The sequence below is a fragment of the Chlorocebus sabaeus genome, chromosome 20, assembly GCF_047675955.1.
Source record: "Chlorocebus sabaeus isolate Y175 chromosome 20, mChlSab1.0.hap1, whole genome shotgun sequence".
NCBI lineage: Eukaryota > Metazoa > Chordata > Mammalia > Primates > Cercopithecidae > Chlorocebus > Chlorocebus sabaeus.
Window position 1 is genome coordinate 59,028,846 of NC_132923.1, and position 24,164 is coordinate 59,053,009.

The 24,164-nt window shown below is 38.6% G+C and overlaps 1 protein-coding gene across 3 annotated transcripts in view; it reads left to right on the forward strand.

The window, feature by feature from the left end:
• USP33 (ubiquitin specific peptidase 33) overlaps nucleotides 1-24,164 on the forward strand; it is a 70,672-nt gene that overhangs the window by 9,078 nt on the left and 37,430 nt on the right. For 2 of the 3 annotated variants that reach the window (XM_007978226.3, XM_007978227.3), the window contains exons 2-7: nucleotides 14,197-14,328; nucleotides 14,511-14,564; nucleotides 14,999-15,061; nucleotides 16,536-16,688; nucleotides 19,798-19,900; nucleotides 21,843-21,912. In XM_007978226.3, the coding sequence (XP_007976417.3) occupies nucleotides 14,248-14,328; nucleotides 14,511-14,564; nucleotides 14,999-15,061; nucleotides 16,536-16,688; nucleotides 19,798-19,900; nucleotides 21,843-21,912 (524 nt within the window). In that variant the 5' untranslated portion in view covers nucleotides 14,197-14,247. Of the gene's footprint in view, nucleotides 1-14,196; nucleotides 14,329-14,510; nucleotides 14,565-14,998; nucleotides 15,062-16,535; nucleotides 16,689-19,797; nucleotides 19,901-21,842; nucleotides 21,913-24,164 lie in introns of those variants that run through there. The other variant, XM_007978228.3, reaches the window with a different exon arrangement.

Sequence of the window (24,164 nt, forward strand, 5' to 3'; positions counted from 1 at the left end):
AGAGGAAAAAGCTGCCAGACACAAGATTACAAAGATAAGGACAAACTGATAAAATCTTGTGCACTTTTTGTGAGTTCCATCTTGTAAGTCACAAGCTTCTACAGGAGTCTTAGTTTTACAAAATCTACTTCTGTGGATTGGACAATAGCATTTCTATATGCAACCATTTTCTGGTTTTTCTAATGTCTAATACTCATCTCCTGTGACTAAATTATCAGACAAGAATGGAAGCATACATGCCTTCTTTCTTTTGGTGTACAATTTGAGAAGAAATTGAAGTAGCTAAGAACTCCCATTGTCTTACCCTACTGTATCTGAATACCCTACGCTCAATAAATCTTTGTCAAATAAAGGAATAAAAGAATAATTTTATTACCCTAGTAAATAAACTGAGTAAAAACTAGGTAACAAGAATACTAAGGGTTTTCTATTTTGATAACATTATACTTAATTGTATGGGATACTAAATATCCTTGGGATAAATTGTTAGCCTTTGTTTACAGGCACTAATTCTTTTCCTTTTTCTTTCTTTCTTTCTTTTTTTTTTTGTTAAATCAGAGTCTCGCTGTGTTGCACAGGCTGCAGTGGCGCAATCTTGGTTCACTGCAGCCTTTGCCTCCTGGGCGCAAGGGATTCTCCTGCCTCAGCGGAACTACAGGTGTGCACCACCATGCTGGACTGATTTTTGTATTTTCTGTAGAGAGATGGGGTTTCACCATGTTGCCCAGGCTGGTTTTGAACTCGTCAGCTCAAATGATCTTCCCACCTTGGCCTCCCAAAGTGCGGGCATTACAGACCTGAGCCACCATGCCCAGCTGCCCAGCCAATTCCTTTTTTTTTTTTTTTAAATTGAGATGGAGCCTTGCCCTGTTGCCCAGGCTGGAGTGCAGTGGCGTGATCACAGCTCACTGCAACCTCTGCCTCCCGGATTCAAGTGATTCTCCTGCTTCAGCCTCCAGAGTAGCTGGGATTACAGGCACCTACCACTATGCACAGCTAATTTTTGTATTTTTAGTAAAGAAGGGGTTTCACCATGTTGGCCAGGCTGGTCTCAGACTCCTGACCTCAGGTGATCCACCTACTTCAGCCTCCCAAAATTCTGGAATTACAGGCGTGAGCCATCACACCCAGCCCTGCCCAGCCAATTCTTATTAAATTATTTAGATACTACAAAATTAATAACAGAATGGAGATAATTTATGTTTTATTCTTTTTTTCATCTGAGCTATCAGCAGAGAGAATTTATTTTAATCTTGTTTTTTGCTTGAGATTTTAGAAAAAAATATTTATCTTGGAAGTTTCTTTTCAATCCTCTGATCCTATTTCTTTCCTCTGAGGCAACATAGTATTGCCTAAAAAGCAGTAAAAAGAACATCTCAATTTCATTGGCAAACAGCAGAATTTTTACTTTAGAGGAAAATACATAACTTAAATACTTTCAGTAAACAAAGCACTCAATACTCATCTTTAGGGATTAAGAAAATAAAACCAGGCTGGGTGTGGTGGCTCATGCCTGTAATTCCAGCACTTTGGGAGGCTGAGGAGAGTGGATCACCTGAGGTCACGAGTTTGAGACCAGCCTGGCCGAAATGGTGAAACCTCATCTCTACTAAAAATACAAAAATTAGCCAGGCGTGGTGGTACACGCCTGTAGTCCCAGCTATTTGGGAGGCTGAGACGAGAATCGTATGAACCTGGGAAGTGGAGGTCGCAGTGAGCCAAGATTGCACCACTGCACTCCAGCCTGGGCAGCAGAGCGAGACTCCGTGTCCAATAAATAAATAAATAAAACCAAAGACAAGTAGGATATGGATATTAATGGAATTGAAAACAGATCAGAACAAAAATAGTGGAGAAGATAAATAAATCTCAAAACTGGTTCTTTGCAAATACAAGTGATCTAGATAAACATCTTGTGGAAGAAAAAAATATGGAATAAAAATATACAAGATTAGGAATGAGTAAACACCATAGACCTCAAATACAGGAGATATTAATGGAATCTTGCAAATTTTCTTGAGAATATACATGTAATGCTATAATGTAAAGTTATTTCAAGAGAAAATGGATGTTGTTATAGCAAAATGTAAATGAGTAAAATTGACCCAAGAAGTAAAAATTGCCCAATCCCCATGAAAGGTTTGGAAAAATGATGGAAGACTGGTCCTTGACAGAGGCAGCATAGCATATGGTTTCACAGCTGAGTTTCATTTATGAAGAACAACAAATCATCATAATAAAAAGGAACTCTCTTTTCCACGATCAGTAATGCAAAACTAGTCAAAACATTCTGTAAAGCACACATATTTTATCTCTGATAAAAATGCTGCCAATCCTGATTCAAGTACCAGAGGGGAAAAAAAAAAAGGAATGCTGCCAAAAAGAACAGTCTCACTTACGTCTAGAAATGCAAAATTTCTAAATACAATATTAGCCAGAGTTCATCAAGACCATTTCTTTTTCTTTTTTTCTTTTTTTTTTTTTTTTGAGATGGAGTCTCGCTCTGTCACCCGGGCTGGAGTGCAGTGGCGCAGTCTTGGCTCACTGCAGCCTCTTCCTCCCGGGTTCAAGTGATTCTCCTGCCTCAGCCTCCTGAGTAGCTGAGACTACAGGCACCTACCACCATGCCTGGCCAATTTTTGTATTTTTAGTACAGATGGGGTTCCACCATATTGGTCAGGCTGGTCTCGAACTCCTGATCTTGTGATCCGCCCACCTCAGCCTCCCAAATTGCTGGGTTTACAGATGTGAGCCACCATGCCCAGACCATCAAGACCATTTCTAATAAAATAAGTAAATTAAAAATAGAGGGAAATTACAGCAAATATCCTAAATGTCAAGAGCATTAAAATTAGAAATTTGATGGGGACGTGGGGATGCCCATGATCACATTTGTATTCAGTATTGTCCTAAGAAGTTCTGGTAAATGCATTGAAACAGTAAAAGTGAATAATAATCCAGTATGTGTGCAGATTTAATAAAAGATAAAGGTAGTATTACAGTTCAGTGGGAAATGGGGAGATTATTTAATAAGTGGTGCTGGTACAACTGTCTGCCCATCTAGAAGAAAATAAAATTGAGTTCCTGTCTTAAGATAAATTCCAGATGGATCAAAGCCTTGTAGAAATGCTTAAGGATATTCTACAGGTTTAGTTATACAAACTAGGATAAAGGAAACATGAAGATAAGAAACTCAGAAGCTATTATAAGAGGCATATTTAATTTTGTAAAAATTAAAACGTTTTAATGGTAAAGGATACCATAAGAAATTTAGTAACAGTATTGACATTAAGACAGACATATTGGCCAATGGAATAGATTAGAAATAGGCTTGGTGCAGTGGCTCATGCCTATAATCCCAGCGCTTTGGAAGTCCAAGGTTAGGAAGATTGCTTGAGGCTAGGAGTTTGAGACCAGCCTGGTCAATATAGCAAGACTTTGTCTCCACAAAAAAAGTAAAATATTAGCCAGGTGGCGTGGCTCACACCTGTAGTTTTAGCTGCTTGGAAGGCTGCGGCAGCGGAATTGTTTGAGTCTGGGAGTTGGAGGTTGCAGTGAGCTATGATCATGCCACTGGACTCCAGCCTGAGTAACAGAACAAGACACTATCTCTTTAAAAAAAAAAAAACAAAAAAAAAACCAAGCCCAGAAATAAATCCTTTTGTACTGTATATAATCAAATGATTTTTGACAGTGATGCCAAGACCATTCAGTGGGAACAGGGCAATCTTTTCAGCATGGTGTTTACCACAATTAAAAAGGTAGGTAGGTAAGTTTGAAAAAATATTTTGCAATATAGAGGATAGAGAATTAATTTTAAAAGAAGAGGTTATGGACCCAATAGTAAAAAGGGCAAAAGATTTAAAGAAAATTAATAAAAGAACAAATCCAGAAGGCTGTAACATTTATGAAAAGACATTCAAACTTAATGGTTGTCAGGGTAACGTAAATTAAAGTACTAGTGAAATATTATAACATGCCCTTCAAATGACAGAATTAAAAAACAATACCTTTTACTTATAAAGAATAGTGTTGCTGTGCAGAAAATGGTATTCCCTTACATTGTTAATGAAATATAAGTTGGTATAGGCCCTTTGTTTTGTTGTTGTTGTTGTTTTTAGACAGTCTTACTCTTTTGCCCAGGCTGGAGTGCAGTGGCACAATCTTGGCTCACTGCAACTTGTGCTTCCCAGGTTTAAGCGATTCTCGTGCCTCAGCTTGCCTAGTAGCTGGGATTACAGGTGCGTACCACTATGCCCGGCTAATTTTTGTATTTTTAGTAGAGACAGGGTTTCACTGTGTTTGTAGTAAAGACGGGGTTTCACTGTGTTGGCCAGGCTGGTCTCGAACTCCTGACCTCCAGTGATCTGCCTGCCTCAGCCTCCTAAAGCTAGGATTACAGGTGTGAGCCACTGTGCCTGACCAGGTATAGCCCCTTTGGAAAGTAATCTTACAAAACCTATTTTTCAAAACCAGCCCATGTAAGGTAATATTCATAATATTTATAATGATTTTTTTTTTTTTTTTTTTTTGAAGACAGAGTCTTGCTCTGTCACCCAGGCTGAAATGCAGTAGCATGAACTGCAGCATTGACCTCCTGGGCTAAAGGGATTATCCTGCCTCAGCCTCCTGTGTAGCCAGCACTACAGGCATGCACACAATGCCCAGCTAATTTTTAAATTTTTTTGTGGAGATGAGGTCTTCTTTGTTAACCACGGTTGTTCTCGAACTGTTGGGCTTAAATAATCCCCGTCTCAGCCTCCCAAAGTGTTGGGATTACAGGTGTGAGCCACTGTACCTGCCCTATAAGGATGTTTGTTTGTTTTGAGAAAGCATCTTGCTCTGTTGCCATTTCGACTCACTGCAACCTCCGCCTCCCAGATTCAAGTGATTCTTCTGCCTCAGCCTCCCAAGTATCTGGAATTACAGAGGTGTGTCATCACGCCTGGCTAATTTTTGTGTTTTTACTAGGGACGAGGTTTCACCGTGTTGGCCAGGCTGGTCTTGAACTCCTGACTTCAAGTGATCCACTCACTTCGGCCTCCCAAAGTGCTGGGATTACTGGTGTGAGCCACCACGCCTGACTTATAAGGATGTTTTTATTGGCAGAATGTGGAAACAAAGTGAATGTCCATCAAGGGGAGAATTGATTGAATAATCTACACAGTGCGTGCATCTTGAAGTATTGTGTATCCATGAAAATGACATAGAGGGCTGTTCATTAAATCCTCCCTCACCCTGAATAAGAGAAGGATTCAGAAAAGTAAATGATTACATGTTTGTTGAAGAAATGATGACTGAAGAAGGCTGCGCTTTTTTTTTTTCTTGTGTCTGTGCTTTTGTATGATTACGTGAGCATAGAAAAATATTGAAAGGTACAGATTTTATAGTGCAGATATGCTAGTGATAAATTTTTTCCGCTTTTGTATATCTAAAGAGGTCTTTCTTTTCTTTTTTGTAAGATGTTTGTCACGTATGGTATTCTATGTTAACAGAGTTTTTTTTGGTACTTTAAAGATGTTGCCGTAGTGTTTTCTGGCTTGTGTTATCTCCAGTGAGAAGCCCTCTGTGCTTCTTTGTTCCTCTGAATATTGTGGGTCTTTGTTGGCTGTGTTTTTTTTATATTATTATTATTTTTTAATTATACTTTAAGTTCTAGGGTACGTGTGCACAACGTGCAAGTTTGTTACATATGTATACATGTGCCATGTTGGTGTGCTGCACCCATTAACTTGTCATTTACAGTAGGTATTTCTCTTAATGCCATCCCTCCCCCTGCCCCCACCCCACGACAGGTCTCAGTGTGTGATGTTCCCTGCCCTGTGCCCGAGTGTTCTCGTTGTTCAGTTCCCACCTGTGAGTGAGAACATGCGGTGTTTACTTTTCTGTCCTTGTGATAGTTTGTTCAGAATGGTGGTTTCCAGCTTCATCCATGTCCCTATGAAGGACATGAACTCATCCCTTTTTATGGCTGCATAGTATTCCATGGTGTATATGTGCTACTTTTTTTTTTTTTTGAGACGGAGTCTCGCTCTGTCGCCCAGGCTGGAGTTCAGTGGCCGGATCTCAGCTCACTGCAAGCTCCGCCTCCCGGGTTTACGCCATTCTCCTGCCTCAGCCTCCCCAGTAGCTGGGACTACAGGTACCTGCCATCTCGCCCAGCTAGTTTTTTGTATTTTTTAGTAAAGACGGGGTTTCACCGTGTTAGCCAGGATGGTCTCGATCTCCTGACCTCGTGATCCGCCCGTCTCGGCCTCCCAAAGTGCTGGGATTACAGGCTTGAGCCACCGCGCCCAGCCTACATTTTCTTAATACAGTCTATCATTGATGGACATTTGGGTTGATTCCAAGTCTTTGCTATTGTGAATAGTGCTTCAATAAACATATATGTGCATGTGTCTTTATAGTAGCATGATGTATAATCCTTTGGGTATATATCCAGTAATGGGATTGCTGGGTCAAATGGTATTTCTCGTTCTGTATTCTTGAGGAATCACCACACTGTCTTCCACAATGGTTGAACTAGTTTACAGTCCCACCAACAGTGTAAAAACATTCCTATTTCTCCACATCCTCTCCAGCACCTGTTGTTTCCTGACTTTTTAATGATCGCTATTCTAACTGGTATGAGATGGTATCTCATTGTGGTTATGATTTGCATTTCTCTGACGACTAATGATGATGAGCATTTTTTCATGTATCTGTTGGCTGTATAAATGTCTTCTTCTTTTTTTTTTTTTTTGAGACAGAGTCTCGCTGTGTCTCTCAGACTGGAGTGCGGTGGCGCGATCTCGGCTCACTGCAAGCTCCGCCTCCCGGGTTCACACCGTTCTCCTGCCTCAGCCTCCCTAGTAGCTGGGACTACAGGCGCCTGCCACCACGCCCGGCTAATTTTTTGTATTTTTAGTGGAGACAGGATTTCACCGTGTTAGCCAGGGTGGTCTCCATCTCCTGACCTCGTGATCCACCCACCTCGACCTCCCAAAGTGCTGGGATTACAGGCATGAGCCACCATGCCCGGCCCATAAATGTCTTCTTTTGAGAAGTGTCTGTTCATATCCTTTGTCCACTTTTTGATGGGGTTGTTTGATTTTTTCTTATAAATTTGTTTAAGTTCTTTGTAGATTCTGGATATTAGACCTTTGTCAGATAGGTAGATTGCAAAAATTTTCTCCCATTCTGTAGGTTGCCTGTTCACTCTGATGGTAGTTTCTTTTGCTGTGCAGAAGCTCTTTAATTAGATCCCATTTGTCAATTTTGGCTTTTGTTGCCATTGCTTTTGGTGTTTTAGTCATGAAGTCCTTGCCCATGCCTATGTCCTGAATGGTATTGCCTAGGTTTTCTTCTAGGGTTTTTATGGTTTTAGATCTAACATTTAAGTCTTTAATCCATCTTGAATTAATTTTTTGTTTTGTTTTGTTTTTTGTTTTTTGTTTTTTGTTTTTTGTTTTGAGATGGAGTCTCGCTCTGTCGCCCAGTCGCCCAGGCTGAAGTGCAGTGGTGCGATCTTGGCTCACTGCAAACTCCGCCTCCCGGGTTCACGCCATTCTCCTGCCTCAGCCTCCTGAGTAACTGGGACTACAGGCACCCGCCACCGCGCCCGGCTAATTTTTTGTATTTTTAGTAGAGACGGGATTTCACCGTGTTAGCCAGGATGATCTCGTTCTCCTGACCTCGTCATCCCCCTGCCTCAGCCTCCCAAAGTGCTGGGATTACAGGCGTGAGCCACTGCGCCTGGCCGAATTAATTTTTGTGTAAGGTGTAAGGAAGGGATCCAGTTTTAGCTTTCTACATATGGCTAGCCAGTTTTCCTAGTACCATTTTTTAAATAGGGAATCCTTTCCCCATTTCTTGTTTTTGTCAGGTTTGTCAAAGATCAGATGGTTGTAGATGTGTGGTATTATTTCTGAGGACTCTGTTCTGTTCCATTGGTCTATATCTGTGTTTTGGTACAGTAACCAAAACAGTACAGCTGTACTGTAGCCTTATAGTATGATTTGAAGTCAGGTAGCATGATGCCTCTAGCTTTGCTCTTTTTGCTTAGGATTGTCTTGGCAATGCAGGCTCTTTTTTGGTTCCATATGAACTTTAGTTTTTTCCAATTCTGTGAAGAAAGTCATTGGTAGCTTGATGGGGATGGCATTGAATCTATACCTTGGGTAGTATGGCCATTTTCACAATATTGATTCTTCCTATCTATGAGCATGGAATGTTCTTCCATTTGTTTGTGTCCTCTTTTACTTCATTGAGCAGTGGTTTGTAGTTCTCCTTGATGAAGAGGTCCTTCACATCCCTTGTAAGTTGGATTCATAGGCATTTTATTCTCTTTGAAGCAATTGTGAATGGGAGTTCACTCATGATTTGGCTCTCTGTTATTGGTGTATAGGAATGCTTGTGATTTTTGCACATTGATTTTGTATCCTGAGACTTTGCTGAAGTTGCTTATCAGCTTAAGGAGATTTTGGGCTGAGACGATGGGGTTTTCTAAATGTACAGTCATGTCATCTGTAAACAGGGACGATTTGGCTTCCTCAATTCATAATTGAATACCCTTTATTTCTTCCTCCTGCCTGATTGCACTGGCCAGAACTTCCAATACTGAGTTGAATAGGAGTGGTAAGAGAGGGCATCCCTGTCTTGTGCCAGTTTTCAAAAGGAATGCTTCCAGTTTTTGCCCATTCAGTATGATATTGACTGTGGGTTTGTCATAAATGGCTCTTACTATTTTGAGATATGTCCCATCAATACTGAATTTATTGAGCGTTTTTAGCATGAAGGGCTGCGGAATTTTGTCGAAGGCCTTTTCTGCATCTATTGCGATAATCATGTGGTTTTTGTCTTTAGTTCTGTTTATGTGACAGATTATGTTTATTGATTTGCATGTGTTGAACCAGCCTTGCATCCCAGGGAGGAAGCCCACTTGATCATGGTGGATAAGCTTTTTGATGTGCTGCTGGATTCGGTTTGCCAGTATTTTATTGAGGTTTTTTGCATTGATGTTCATCAGGGATATGGCTCTAAAATTCTCTTCTTTTGTTGTGTTTCTACCAGGCTTTGGTATCAGAATGATGTTGGCCTCATAAAGTGAGTTAGGGAGGGTTCCTTCTTTTTCTATTAATTGGAATAGTTTAAGAAGGAATGGTACCAGCTCCTCTTTGTACCTCTGGTGGAATTTGGCTGTGAATCTGTCTGGTCCTGGACTTTTTTTGGTTGGTAGGCTATGAATTATTGCCTCAATTTCAGAGCCTGTTACTGGTGTCTAATCAGGGATTCAGCTTCTTCCTGGTTGAGTCTTGGGAGAGTGTGTGTGTCCAGGAGTTTATCCATTTCTTCTAGATTTTCTAGTTTATTTGCGTAGAGGTGCTTATAGTATTCTCTGATGGTAGTTTGTATTTCTGTGGATCGGTGGCAATATCCCCTTTATCATTTTTTATTGCGTCTGTTTGATTCTTCTCTCTTTTCTTGTTTATTAGTCTTGCTAGCAGTCTATCAATTTTGTTGATCTTTTCAAAAAAACAGCTCCTGGATTCATTGATTTTTTGAAGGGTTTTTTGTGTGTCTATTTCCTTCAGTTCTGCTCTGATCTTAGTTATTTCTTGCCTTCTGCTAGCTTTTGACTGTGTTTGCTGTTTCTTCTCTTGTTCTTTAAATTGTGGTGTTAGGGTGTCAATTTTAGATCTTTTCTGCTTTCTCTTGTGGGCATTTAGTGCTATAAATTTCCCTCTGCACACTGCTTAAATGTGTCCTGGAGATTCTGGTATGTTATGTCTTTGTTCTCATTGGTTTCAAAGAACATCTTTATTTGTGCCTTCATTTCGTTATTTACCCAGTAGTCATTCAGGAGCAAGTCGTTCAATTTCCATGTAGTTGTGTGGTTTTGAGTGAGTTTCTTCATCCTGAGTTCTAATTTGATTGCACTGTGGTCTAAGAGACAGTTTGTTATAATTTCTGTCCTTTACATTTGCTGAGGAGTGCTTTACTTCCAACTGTGTGGTCAATTTTGCTTACAAGAGCTCCTGAAGGAGGCACTAAACATGGAAAGGAACAACTGGTACCAGCCACTGCAGTAACATGCCAAAATGTGAAAACCATTGATGCTAGGAAGAAACTGCATCAACTAATGAACAAAATAACCAGCTAACATCATAATGACAGGATCAGATTCACACATAATAATATTAACTTTAAGTGTAAATGGGCTAAATGCCGCAGTTAAAAGACTGGCAGATTGGATAAGAAGTTAAGACCCATCAGTGTGCTGTATTCAGGAGTCCCATCTCATGTGCAGACACACACATAGGCTCAAAATAAAGGGATGGAGGAATATCTACCAAGCAAATGGAAAACAAAAGAAAAAGCAGGGCTTGCAATCCTAGTCTCTGATAAAACAGACTAAACCAACAAAGATCAAAAGGGACAAAGAAGGCCATTACATAATGTTGAAGGGATCAGTTCAACAAGAAGAGCTAACTATCCTAAATATATATGCAGCCAATACAGGAGCATCCACATTCATAAAGCAAGTCCTTAGAGACCTCCAAAGAGAGTTAGACTCCCACACAGTAATAATTGGAGATTTTAACACCCCACTGTCAACATTAGACAGATCAACGAGTGGAAAGTTTACAAGGATATCCAGGACTTGAACTCAGCTCTGCACCAAGGGGACCTAATAGACATCTACAGAACTTTCCACCCCAAATCAACAGAATATACATTCTTCACAGCACCACATCGCACTTACTCCAAATTTGTTTTTGTTTTTGACACAGGGTCTTGCTGTGTCACTCAGGCTGAAATGCAGTGGTGTGATCACAGCTCACTGTAGCCACCATCTCCTGGGCTCAGGTGATCCTCCCACCTCAGCCTCATGGGTAGCTGGGACTATAGGCACGTGCCGCCATGCCTGGATGATTTTTTAAAATTTTTAGTAGAGACGAGGTCTCACTGTGTTGCCCAGGCTGGTCTCTAACTCTTGAGCTCAAGGAATCCTTCTACCTTGGCCTCCCTAAGTGCTGGGATTATAGGCATTAGCTACTGTACCTAGCCTGTTGGCTACTTTTTAAGATTTTCTTTCTTTTTTTTTTTTTTTGAGACGGAATCTGGCTTTGTGGCCCAGGCTGGAGTGCAGTGGCCGGATCTCAGCTCGCTGCAAGCTCCGCCTCCCGGGTTTACGCCATTCTCCTGCCTCAGCCTCCCCAGTAGCTGGGACTACAGGCACCCGCCATCTTGCCCAGCTAGTTTTTTGTATTTTTTTTAGTGGAGACGCGGTTTCACTGGGTTAGCCAGGATGGTCTTGATCTCCTGACCTCGTGATCCGCCCGTCTCGGCCTCCCAAAGTGCTGGGATTACAGGCTTGAGCCACCGCGCCCGGCCAAGATTTTCTTTTTATTACTAGTTTTAAGCAATTTGTTTTTGATGTGCATGGTGTAGTTTGTGTGTTTTGTGCTGAGTTTAAATTGCTTGTGGATCTATAGGGCTCTAGTTTTCATCAAATTTGAACATTTCCCCCCATATCACTGATGTTCTGATTTAATTTTTAAGATTAAGATTTATTCTATCTTTGTTCTGTCATCGGTCCTATTTCTTGGTTTCTTCTTTCTCTCTTCACTGTGGGTCAGATTTTCCTTCTTAGAATGCCTGTCATTTTTTATTGGATGCCAGTCATTGTGATTTTCACCTTGTTGGGTACTGAATTTTTTCATTCCTTTAAATGTCCTTAAGCTTTGTTCTGAATGCAGTTCCTTCAGAACAGTTTGATCCTTTTAAGACTTCTTTTTGAACTTTTTTTTTTTCTTTTTTTTTTTTTTGAGATAGTCTTGCTCTGTCCCCAGTCTGGATTACAGTGGCGCGATCTTGGCTCACTGCAACCTCCGCCTCCTGGGTTCAAGCAATTCTCCTGTCTCAGCCTCCTGAGTAGCTGGGACTACAGGTGCACACCACCACACCTAGCTGATGTTTATATTTTTAGTAGAGATGGGGTTTCCTTGGCCAGGATGTTCTCGATCTCCTGACCTCGTGATCTGCCCACCTGGCCTCCCAAAGTATTGGGATTACAGGGTGAGCCACTGCACCTGGCCCTTTTTGAACTTTTTAAAGGCAGAACCAAAGTAGCCTTTAGATTAAGGATAATTTCTTCCCATTATTGAGGCAATGCCTTTCTGAGTACTTTATTTCCTCTATTATGGTGTCTTTCAACTGTGGCTGATGAGAATACAAACAACCCTTAAAGGCTTTGAGAATTGTTTTACCCAATCCTTTTCTGTGGTTTTTTTCTCTGGGTTGGGGTAGTCTAATCACATGGCATGCACCTGTAGTTGTAGCTACACGGGAGGCTGAGACAGAAGGATGGTTTCAGACCAGGAGGATGAGGCTGCAGTGAGTTGTGTTTGCCCTGTTGTACTACAGTGTGAGTGACAGAATGAGGCCCTGTCTCAAAAGAAAAAAGAAATGTTTGCACTATTAACCCTAAGAGTAGTTCCTGGTGAATTTTGTGCATTGCAGTGTAATAGTGAATTATTTGATTTGATTTTGTTCAACATTTTTTTAACTTAAAAAAATGTATTTACACAAACCTGCATGTTGTGCACATGTACCCTCGAACTTAAAGTGTAATTAAAAGACGTATTTACTAATGTGTTAATATTTCTGCAAATTTATTACAATGGGTTTAAAAGGCAGACAGAGGCCAGGCACAGTGGCTCACACCTGTAATCCCAGGACTTTGGGAGGCTGAGGCAGGCAGATCACCTGAGGTCAGGAGTTCGAGATCAGCCTGACCAACATGGAGAAAGCCCATCTCTACTAAAAGTACAAAAAAATTAGTCGGGTGTGGTGGCACATGCCTGTAATTCTAGCTACTTGGGAGGCTGAGGCAGGAGAATCACTTGAACCTGGGAGGTGAAGTTTGCGGTGAGCTTAGATCACGCCATTGCACTCCAGCCTGGGTAACAAGAGTGAAACTCTGTCTCAAAGATAAATAAATAAATTAATTAATTAATAAAAGGCAGACAGACACTCTTATATAAGCTATAGGGTAACAAAGGGGTTGTATGTAGTTGTAAAGTATTACATAGACCTGCATGGTTTATTGAATAACTTACAAACCACAAAAGAAATTAAATTTACAGTGTTTCTGAAGTTCAGACTTTTAAACTGTTTCGTTCTGTCCTAGCAAATTCTTAACTTTTTTTGGGAAAGTGTTCTCAAACCTCAAAGTTGAATTAAGAGCTTGAAAAACCCTGTTAGTGAAAAGATACAACCAAAAGATCTAGAAATACCGAATTAGACTTGAGACCTTTGTTTGGAAATCACTCACTTTACTTGAATCAAACGCTGTGGAATCAGTAAAGTTTGCATCTCTTAGCCTTATATGCAAATGAAGCTAATAATGGCACCTACTTCAGGAGTTATAAAGATCATGAAAATGGGGTTCTCAAACCTGGAGAGGTTTTGTTCCCCGGAGGATATAATTTGATACTGTCTAGAGACGCTGGTGATCAGAGCTCAGAGTGGTGGCAGGGCTGGTCTGTCTCTTGTGGATAGAAGCGGGAATGTTGCCAAATAACCTGCAATGCACAGGACAATACCTTACAGCAAAGAATTATCTGACCGTAAGTGTCAGTAGTGCCGGGATTGAGAAACCCTGATGTAATTTAATGCCTATCCTGGTATAAGGCCAGGATACCAGATGATTTAATTTATGCCATCAGTAGGGGGTCCTATTAGTAGAAAAATGAAGCTTTCTACTTGAAGTTTTTTTTTTTTTTTTCAACTGCTAGTCCAGCCTAAGGATTAGTTTTTTTTTTTTTTAAGAAAAAGGATAAAAATGCTTCACAATTGAATAACGTGAATATTCCCCCCTTTTATTTATCTATAAAAAGTGAAATGAGAGTGGAAAAGCAGCAAAAGTCATGGAAAAACAAACTTACATTTATTTATAGATGTCAATTTTAATAAAATGTTTATGTAGTAGAGAAATTTCCAGGGTTCAAATTAACTTCAATTCTGAAAACTCATCTATGTTTGAGAATACACTCTTTTACAGGGCAAACTTATAAACATATCATTCTTATGTTATCTTTTAATTATTTTTAATGTGTTAGCATTTTTATTTTTTTTTTTTTGGAATCTTTGCAGGCATTGTAAGCATTCACTTATTAATTTTTGTGTGTGTGTGTGTTACTTTTCCTATAGGTGTTACCTCATTTTGAAAGTCTTGGGAAACAGGAAAAAATTCCTAACAAAATGTCAGCTTTTCGAAATCATTGTCCACATTTGGATTCAGTTGGTGAAATAACAAAAGAAGATTTGATACAAAAATCTCATGTAAGAAACAGGTTTTTTCTTGCTTGAAAAACTTCACTTTTCTCTTGAATATGTAGTTTTCATAAATTGTTATAATACTCTATGAGCCATGTTTTAAAAATATGTATGATGTCAGTGCATTAGTGAATTGTATGTGTTTGTATCAATATAACCAATGTTGTCTTTTTTATTTCTTTTTATAGGGTACTTGTCAGGATTGTAAAGTCCGAGGACCGAATCTTTGGGCATGCCTGGAGGTGTGTACTGTTTTTTCCTGAAAAGATTGCTATAATAATAATAAATTTGGATCTGAATAATCACCAGAAAATTTTTGACACTTAAAGTGATTTTTGTAAATTAAACTTGCTTTTAAAAGGTCATTATTGATTACAAAAAATAAACTTTGGAAAGATCTTAATTTATAGTGCTTTTGCAGTTTTTAGTAAATCACTCAGGTATTTTATGCTTGCCTTTTATTAGAAATGACATAGCTTTTAGCTTAGAAATATATCTTCTGGTTTTATTTTGTGCCTGGAAACATTTGGTTAAATTTTATGACTGGAAAGTCGTTTACTCATTGAGTTTAAAACAGGTAATCCAAACTTAATTGTAAATATAATTGTAATGCTGTTATAAATTTACATGTATATTATAAAGTATCTTATTTTTCTTCCTATATAATTATTTATAGAATAGATGTTCATATGTTGGCTGTGGTGAATCACAAGTAGATCACAGCACCATACATTCTCAGGTATGTATATAAAAAATTTAATGGAAGACTTGTTAAAAAAGTACCTGAAGGAAAGGGAAGGCCAGTATAACATTATTAATTCAAGTTTGCGCTCTAAGTTAAAACTTCACTTACATTCTCTGTGAAAGGTAGGGAAGGGAATTGCTAGGAGGATGAACGTTAAAATGAGGTTGTGATTAAGAAAGCACTGATTTCAAAAGCATACATCCGGCCGGGCGCAGTGGCTCACACCTGTAATCCCAGCACTTTGGAAGGCTGAGGCAGGCAGATCACCTGAGGTCAGGAGTTCGAGACCAGCCTGGCCAACATGGCGAAACCCCGTCTCTATTAAAAATTCAAAAAAAATAGCCGAGTATGGTGGCAGACACCTGTAATCCCAGCTACTCGGGAGGCTGAGGCAGGAGAATTGTTTGAACCTGGGAGGCGGAGGTTGCAGTGAGCCAAGATTGTACCATTGTACTCCAGCCTGGGCAACAAGAACGAAACTCCATCTCAAAAAAAAAAAAAGTGTACATCCAGACATCTCCAGATATTTGGAGGTGATAGCTGGCGTATTAGGAGGTTGAAGCCCGAGAGAGAATGGGTACTTAGATTTATGAGATAGCCTGGCTAACTTCTTTAAGTCTCAGCTCATGTCATATTGCCTTTTCCTGCACATCATCCTAACTGGACTCACCTTTCTGCTTTGCTCTGCTTGTTTGGTACTTCTCATGTAACTCTGGCATGCCTCTTCTATAGTGTTATGTAGACCTCCCATTCTAAATTTCTCTAAATTCGAGAAAACAAGTTTCTCGAATGACTGTGTTTTAAGATGCACATTGATACCTCTACAGCATCAACTGTTCTCAACCAGGATTCCTCTAGAGAATTAATTAAGCCTGAATACCCAAACTCGAAGGCATCATTGTATATCATTTACTTCTTTCCGTGCATCTAGAATGGTACTTGCTGTGTACCACCCTTGGGAGAATTGAGAAATTAGTCACTTAGATCATTTTTTGTAGGGCTTAATTCTCTAGCGGAACTCTGGTTGAGAAAGGCTAGACTTTTATCTTTCCAGGGTTATATATTCTATATTGCTAGAGCTGTTTTATGCTTTGACTCATGTCATTTGTGTTCTTTTGCCATTCTGATTTCTTAGAGTAGTTACTAGCTATTGTTAATTATTTTCTTGTGTTATATTTATTTGCAGACTGCAAAGCAAGGTCTTATACTCTTCCATTTATCTTTTTGTATAATGAATAGTGAGGGGAAAATGGCAGAGTAATTTCTAGAGTAGGCTTACATATTGTTACTGTTCATTATACCTTAGAAGTTTATCTAAAGAATTTTTTTTTTGGTATTCTAAACTGGTTTTTGAGTATATTGTTACTCATCAAAGGCCAGCAGTTTATCTTCTGTTATCTTTTGAAGAACTGTTTTCAAGTATATGTAATTTTGGTTCCTCTTTTCCCTCTACTGTGAAATGATACAGGAGACAAAGCATTATCTAACTGTGAACCTTACCACTCTTCGAGTATGGTGTTATGCTTGCAGCAAAGAAGTATTTTTGGATAGGAAATTAGGAACTCAGCCTTCATTGCCTCATGTAAGACAACCTCACCAAATACAAGAAAACAGTGTCCAGGTAATAATCTAGATCCACTTAGTTAAGCTGTAAAACACTCAGGTAATACTTTCAGAATTTGTTATGTAGCTAAAATTTTAAAAAGGAATACTGCCTAACCTGTACTTTGAAAATTTCTGTAATGTGCCTTTTTTCTCTCAAATGAAGTTCTCATGCTCCCCTTTCTTGTGTTACTTAGAGTGATAGATTAGGGTGAGATTGAAGCCCACCTGTCTGAAGATGGAAAAGCCCCTAATGAATTTTTAAAGTTTTTTTTTTTTTTAATGACTGAAGTAGTCTTTATCTTTTTCTGGTAAATCTGATTGCAAGAAAGGTGGTAGGCCTTCTTTGATAGAGAATGACAGTTACTAATTCAGCTCTCTTCCTCATTCTGTCCTCCCTTCCATCCCCTTTTTATTACTGTGAATATTTTACTTATTATTGAAAACAAAGTAGAATATAATGAAGCTTAGCCATCAGTCTTTGGTTAAAGATTTTTCTCCCTTTGGGCTGGGTGCAGTGGCTCACGCCTGTGATCCCAGCACTTTGGGAGCCTTAGGCAGCCAGATCATGAGGTCAGGAGATCGAGACCATCCTGGCTAACATGGTGAAACCCCATTTCTACTAAAAATACAAAACATTAGCCGGGCGTGGTGGCGGGCGCCTGTAGTCCTAGCTACTTGGGAGGCTGAGGCAAGAGAATGGCATGAACCTGGGAGGCGGAGCTGGCAGTGAGTCGAGACTGTGCCACTGTACTCCAGCCTAGGTGACAGAGCAAGACTCCATCTAAAAAAAAAAAAAAAAAGGTTTTTCTCCTTTTGGATCAAGAGACTTAGAAAACGTACAGGTTTCCTCACAGAATTTATCACTTAATTTTCAGAATTTTTAACTCATAGAAAAATAGGGAAAAGGAAATTAACTTAAAATAGTTGGCTTCTTATTCTGATCATTGTTTGATCAGAATTTGATCAGATTTGATGAAGAGCGAGTTTTTTTCCTCATGTGTATTATAGAAATCACATATTTCTGTATTTGTTCACTGATACCAACTCTCAGGTTTTTCTGTTGTATGTTTGTATCACATTCTTATGGTAGACATTTGTGATAATAAATTTGCTTGCCTTACACATGATATAACTTAAGGTGGCTAGATTTTAGTCAAAGAGTAATTTATTGCATTTTCAATTTCTCAGTTGAATGGCTTAAGTTAATTATAACCATTACTATTTCTTCTGCTTATACCTATTTATCATTCACAAACATGTTTAGTCTTTTTCAGAAGTCCAGGTAGTATGAAAATGGCAGTTTTATTGAATCCTCTTACATTATTAACAAAAGTTTGTCCCACTGAAGATATCTGAATGGTAATAAGTAGAAAAAATTAAAAAAAAGAAAAAAGTATAATGTTATGACCAAAGTTTAATCACACAAGAAACTAATAATCTATAAAGGCAAAATTATCAGCATCATTTACTAGAGAAGTAAGTTAAATAAGCTGTCTGTTGCCATTTCTACCAGAAAAGATCAAGATTACGAACTTTAATTAATGTTGAATCTGATAGAAAAACTATACTGATACTTTCCTGATGGCTTGTTAATAATTTTCTGATGACTTGTAAATATGTTAACACATAAAGGGCATAAACTTAATTTCATACAGCTTCCTTATGATCCCATTGTTGAAGAAATTATTCAGAAGAAAAAAGTTGTTCAGATAGATTTATTTAGTAGACCAAAACTTATATGCTGTTTGAATCCAGTTTACCACAGGATATTTGCAAAATAGTAAAATATTGGAAGCCATACAAATATTAATAAGATTTTTCAAATAGACACTTTTTATAGATAGTAAAATTTCAAGTGATTTCTTTTAAGCCTCTGTACTTGCATGCATTTAGATATTTTGTAGTGAGCATGTATCTTTTTAAAAGCAATTACTTTATAAAAACAAAATGGGAGTATGAAGTCTACTCAAATGTCCAGTCTCTACAGATGTCAGGAAAGTAAAATGGTTGGGAATTAGTGCATATGTCTGCATTTTAGAGGTAAAGTAAGGCTATAATAACTTGGAGAACCAGAGTACATGCTAAATTTATGCTGCTATTCAGTTTCCTTCTCTATTTGGGTGTTGCTGAATGTTGGTTCATTGTAGTTCAAGCTTCTGATACTACAAGAGAACTTTCAAATTTTGATTTTTATTTGTCATCTCTGAATTTTTTAAACTGTAGCTCAAAGTTTTTTTTAAGTGTTTGCTAGCATTTGGGTTAACAGGTTATCAGTTGCAACCTCTGAATCAAGCCAATTGTTGGAAATTAATATTAGAATATTTTTAAAGTAAGTGCTTGAACTATTTAATATGCATGAAATTATGCAGGCCGGATGTGGTGTCTCATACCTGTAATCCCAGCACTTTGGGAGGCCGAGGTGGACAGATCATGAGGTTAACAGATCAAGATCATTCTAGCCAACATGGTGAAACCCCCTCTCTCCTAAAAATACAAAAATTAGTTGGGCGTGGTGGCATGCACCTATAGTCCCAGCTACTCAGGAGGCTGAGGCAGGAGAAGCATTTGAACCTGGGAGGTGGAGGTTGCAGTGAGCCAAGATCATGCCACTGCACTCCAGCCTGGCAACAGAGTGAGACTCTGTTTCAGAAAAAAAAAAAAAAAGTGTGCAAAGTAAATATAGTAGTATCAGGAGAGATTGTAGAAGTCTACAGATAATGTGTTATGATGAAAAACTTTTGCCTTTTTCCCTGTAGAAAATTAGATCTGAAAAGAGTGTAGGATAGTGTCCTTCAGAGGTCTTTTTAGCTATGTGACTTTTTAATGTCACATACTTGCAGTTATTGTGGAGTTTTAATTCAGAAAATTCAGTTATAAAAAGTGCCTTTTTAACTCAAATACGTATGTTAATAAAGTGGGGCTGACATTGCTATTATCTAGGGTAGATCCTTATTTCCTTTAAAACAGAAATGTAAGTTTAATTGCTAATACCACAAATTCTTATGGTTCCACTATTAAAATAACATCTCAATAATTTTTATGGTATAGATGTTATATGTTACAATTAAAGCTTTTTTTAAAATTTAAGGATTTGTTCAAGTGTGCTCTCTTTTTTTGTTATCAAGGATTTTAAAATACCCAGTAATACAACATTAAAAACTCCTCTGATTGCTGTATTTGATGATCTGGATATAGAAGTGGACGAAGAAGATGAACTTAGGGCAAGAGGTAAAATAATCCTGTGTAACCCTTGTATGGCACTGCCCGTTTCTTTAGAAAACCGTATAATATAAAAGTTTCAAAATGTGGAGGTAAAATGGGCTTGATAATTACAACAAAAGGACTTTGAAATTTGGCCTAGTAAAATTTTATTGGCAAAACAAACTTTTGGTTTCTCTGGTATCAGTTTACCAAAGCTAGGATCCTACTTACTCTTTTGCAGTTGAACCTTACAATCTTTTTGCTTAACTTGCCTTTTGAGGTCTGTTTTAACAGTGTTTCTCAACTCCTTTTTCTATTGTCAGTGATGGGGAGGTATTAGGTATTAAGGTATTCCCTTAGCAGAATTTTCAGGGGAAAACATTTGGAAAAAGAATCAGGTGATACACTTCTCCCTTCTTCCCCTAAATTGAGAACCAGTCTATTTGGATTTTCCATATTCTTTTAGGCCCACTGTTCTTAGTATAAACTTAAAATTTTCTGTTTTATAATTGATGCTAGTGGTATATTGAATGTATATTTAGATAATTATCTGGAAATTAACACTTTCATTTAAGCTTGACGTGACTAATTTATAAATATTTTATGTATTTCCCAGTTTTAACCCATTAATTTAGCCCACACTATTAATTTTACTGGATACTTATCAATAAGTGGTAGTTCAGTCTCGTTTTAGAAGTTTTTAGAATTTTAAATTTTCTTCATTTTGCTCCAAATCCAAATAGCATTTATAACTTTTTTTTAGTATTTATTTCATCTTTTAATAATGAAAGTAAACTGATGAAAGTGAACTTGACTATATATGGAAGTGATAAGTCATTCAATGGCTTCGTTTTCGTATTAGCTTGAACCATATGAAATTGCCGTTTTTGTAGATTGTCAGCAGTATCCTATGGTTCAACCTAATAAATACTACTTTCTTTTTTTTTGTTTTTTTTTTGAGATGGAGTCTCGCTCTGTTGCACAGGGTGGAGTGCAATGGTGTGATCTTGGCTCACTGCAAGCTCTGCCGTCTGGGTTCATGCCATTCTCCTGCCTCAGCCTCCTGAGTAGCTGGGACTACAGGCGCCTGCCACCACGCCCGGCAAATTTTTTGTATTTTTAGTAGAGATGGGGTTTCACCCCGTTAGTCAGGATGGTCTCGATCTCCTGACCTCGTGATCTGGCCGCCTTGGCCTCCCATAGTGCTGGGATTGCAGGTGTGAGCCACCGCGCCTGACATAAATACTACTTTCAATGCAATACATTGAAACGGAAAGGAAAAGGATGTTTATCATTTACCATGACATGAGTTTTTTTGCATTGTCATTAAACTATTTCTCAAAATAATTAAACTTTAGTTATAATAAATGTAAAAGCCTCAATTAATGATTTTTAAAAACATCTAGTCTTAAATGTTAATAGGAAAGGCTATTCTTCCTGTGCAAATTTCAAAGGTTGAACTGTTTAATCCTTGAACTTATGTAAAACTCAAAATTTTGGTGATTGTGGCCGGGCGCCGTGGCTCACGCCTGTAATCCCAGCACTTTGGGAGGCTGAGACAGGCAGAGCACGAGGTCAGGAGATCGAGACCATCCTGGCTAATGCAGTGAAACCCCGTCTCTACTAAAAATACAAAAAATTAGCTGGGTGTGGTGGCAAACGCCTGTAGTCCCAGCTACTCAGGAGGCTGAGGCAGGAGAATGGCGTGAACCTGGGAGGCGGAGCTTGCAGTGAGCCGAGATTGCGCCACTGCACTCCAGCCTGGGCAACAGAGCGAGACTCTGTCAAAACAAAACAAAATTTTTGGTGATTGTAAGGCTTCCAAAAGTGTGACCTCTCTGAATTATTCAAGTTGCTGTATTGTATTTCTGTGGTCCTTAATATAATTTGGGAACCATATTAATGACTCCTAAAATTGAGTCATTTTGCTTTATTGAATGATGACTTCATGTATGTTTTTTCTTAATAGGTCTTACAGGTTTGAAAAATATTGGAAATACTTGTTACATGAATGCAGCTTTGCAGGCTCTTTCTAATTGGTAAATAGAGAAATTAATTTTGTTTTGTTTGTATGATTTTTAAAGTTATTTTTTGAGCACAAAACCATGCAACTATAGTAGTTGACTAACTCTCAAGGTAGAACAGGCAAGAATCTGGTTTGGGACATAACCCATTCTTGTCCCAATGATGTTACTCTATGTATGCTTGTAGTTTCTTGAGGCTGCTGGTCCTTGTGTAAACCCTGGGTAGTTGTGTGTCTTTGAGCAAGTTATTGTTTCTTACATCTAGAAAATGAAGAATGTGAACTAATTATTCAGATCACTTTTAATTCAGAGATCTTATGAAAATATTTTATATTTTTCTGTAGATGGAAAGCCTTTAATAAAGGAGTCAGATTTTTTTTGTAATCATAGTCTTACAAAATAGGTATGTCAGGTGGCTTTACTCTTAAGTTTGGATGCATTGAGTCAGGTGATATTACCCTTTAAATTTAGGTGCATTGAGTCCGAACCAAAATTCAGAAATCACTGACTTTGATATTACCCTTTCTCCTGGATTAAATTATAGTATAGTGATTGGAGATTGAACATATGTCTACAGGTTGAGTATCCCTCTTATGAAATGCTGGGAATCAGAAGTGTTTCAGATTTTTCTGGATTTTGGAGTATTTATTTGCATTATACTTACTGGTTGAGCATCCCTTACCAAAAATCCAGTATTTGAAATGCTCCAATGAGCATTTCCTTTGAATATCATGTTGGCATTCAAAAAGTTTTGGATTTTGGAACATTTTGAATTTTGTATTTTGTATTAGGGATATTACACTTGTACTTTTTCCCAAAATAATCTAATTTTTGTTTAGACATAATATTTTGCCTCCATAAATATTTTGCCTTCAGTTTTCTTATGTTTCATAACCTTGTGAAATAAAGATAACCCAATTTTTATTAAGTAATCAGAGAACACATCTTTGAAGAAGAGACTTTTTTTTTTTTTTTGGCTGGGTCTCACTCTGTTGCCCAGGCTAGAGCGCAGTGGCGCGATTTTGGCTCACTGCAACTCTGCCTCCTGGGTTTGTGTGATCCTCCTACTTCAGCCGCCCGAGTAGCTGAGACTACAGGCACGTGCCACCAAACATGGCTAAGTTTTAAATTTTTTGTAGAGATGAGGTTTTGCCTTGTTGCCCAGACTGGTTTCCAACTCCTGGGCTCAAGTGATTCGCTTGCCTCGGCCTCCCAAAGTGCTGGGATTATAGGCATGGGCCACTGCACTCGGATGTTAAAGAAGAGACATTTAGGCCAGGCGTGGTGGTTCACACCTGTAAATCCCAGCACTTTGGGAGACTGATGCGGGTGGATCACGAGGTCAGGAGTTTGAGACCAGTCTGGCCAACATAGTGAAACCCTGTCACTACTAAAAATACAAAAATGTAGCCAGGTGTGGTGGTGTGCACCTGTAATCCCAGCTACTTGGGAGGTTGAGACAGGAGAATCATGTAAACCCTGGAGGTGGAGGTTGCAGTGAGCCAAAGTCACGCCATTGCACTCCAGCCCAGGTGAGACTTCGTCTCAAAAAAAAAAAAAAGAAGAGACATTTACTCTGAAACTTGAGGAATGAGTATGAGCTGGTTGTTTGAAAGGATGGGGAGAGCATTCCTAGCAGAATGCTCCTTGTACGCAGCCTTGGGATGGGAAAGAGCTTGACACATTTGAGGAACTAGAAGAAAATCTGTGTGACAGGGTACAGTAATCATAGGGCTGAACGACAAGGGTCTAGGTTATGTAGGCCACATTAAAGATGTAGGTCTTTATTCTCATAGTAGTACAATACCATTGAAGTGTTTGTATAGTAGGGTAGCTAATAATCTATATTTTAAAAATATTACTGTGGTTGCCATGTGGACAGTGAATTGGAGGGGGAAGAGAGTGGAATTTGAAAGACCAGCTAGGGGACTATGATAATGATTTAGGCAAGAAGTAGTGGTAGTTTACATCATCTAGGGTGGTAGGAAAAGAGTAAAGGAATTGGAGATAAACATTTTTAGGAGGATGATTGATTGATAGGATGTGGGTAGAGAAAGGGAGAGGAGATTCAAAGTTTAACAACACAATCCTAAGAGACCTGTAGGTTGTTGCTATTGTTATTTTTATACAGATAAGAAAACCAGACACAGAAGTTTAAATAACTTTGCCAATGTAACCAGCTAGTAAGTACTGGCAGAATTCTGGTTTTTGTTTGTTGTTGTTTTTTTTTTTTTTTTTTTTTTTTTGAGACGGAGTGTCGCTCTGTC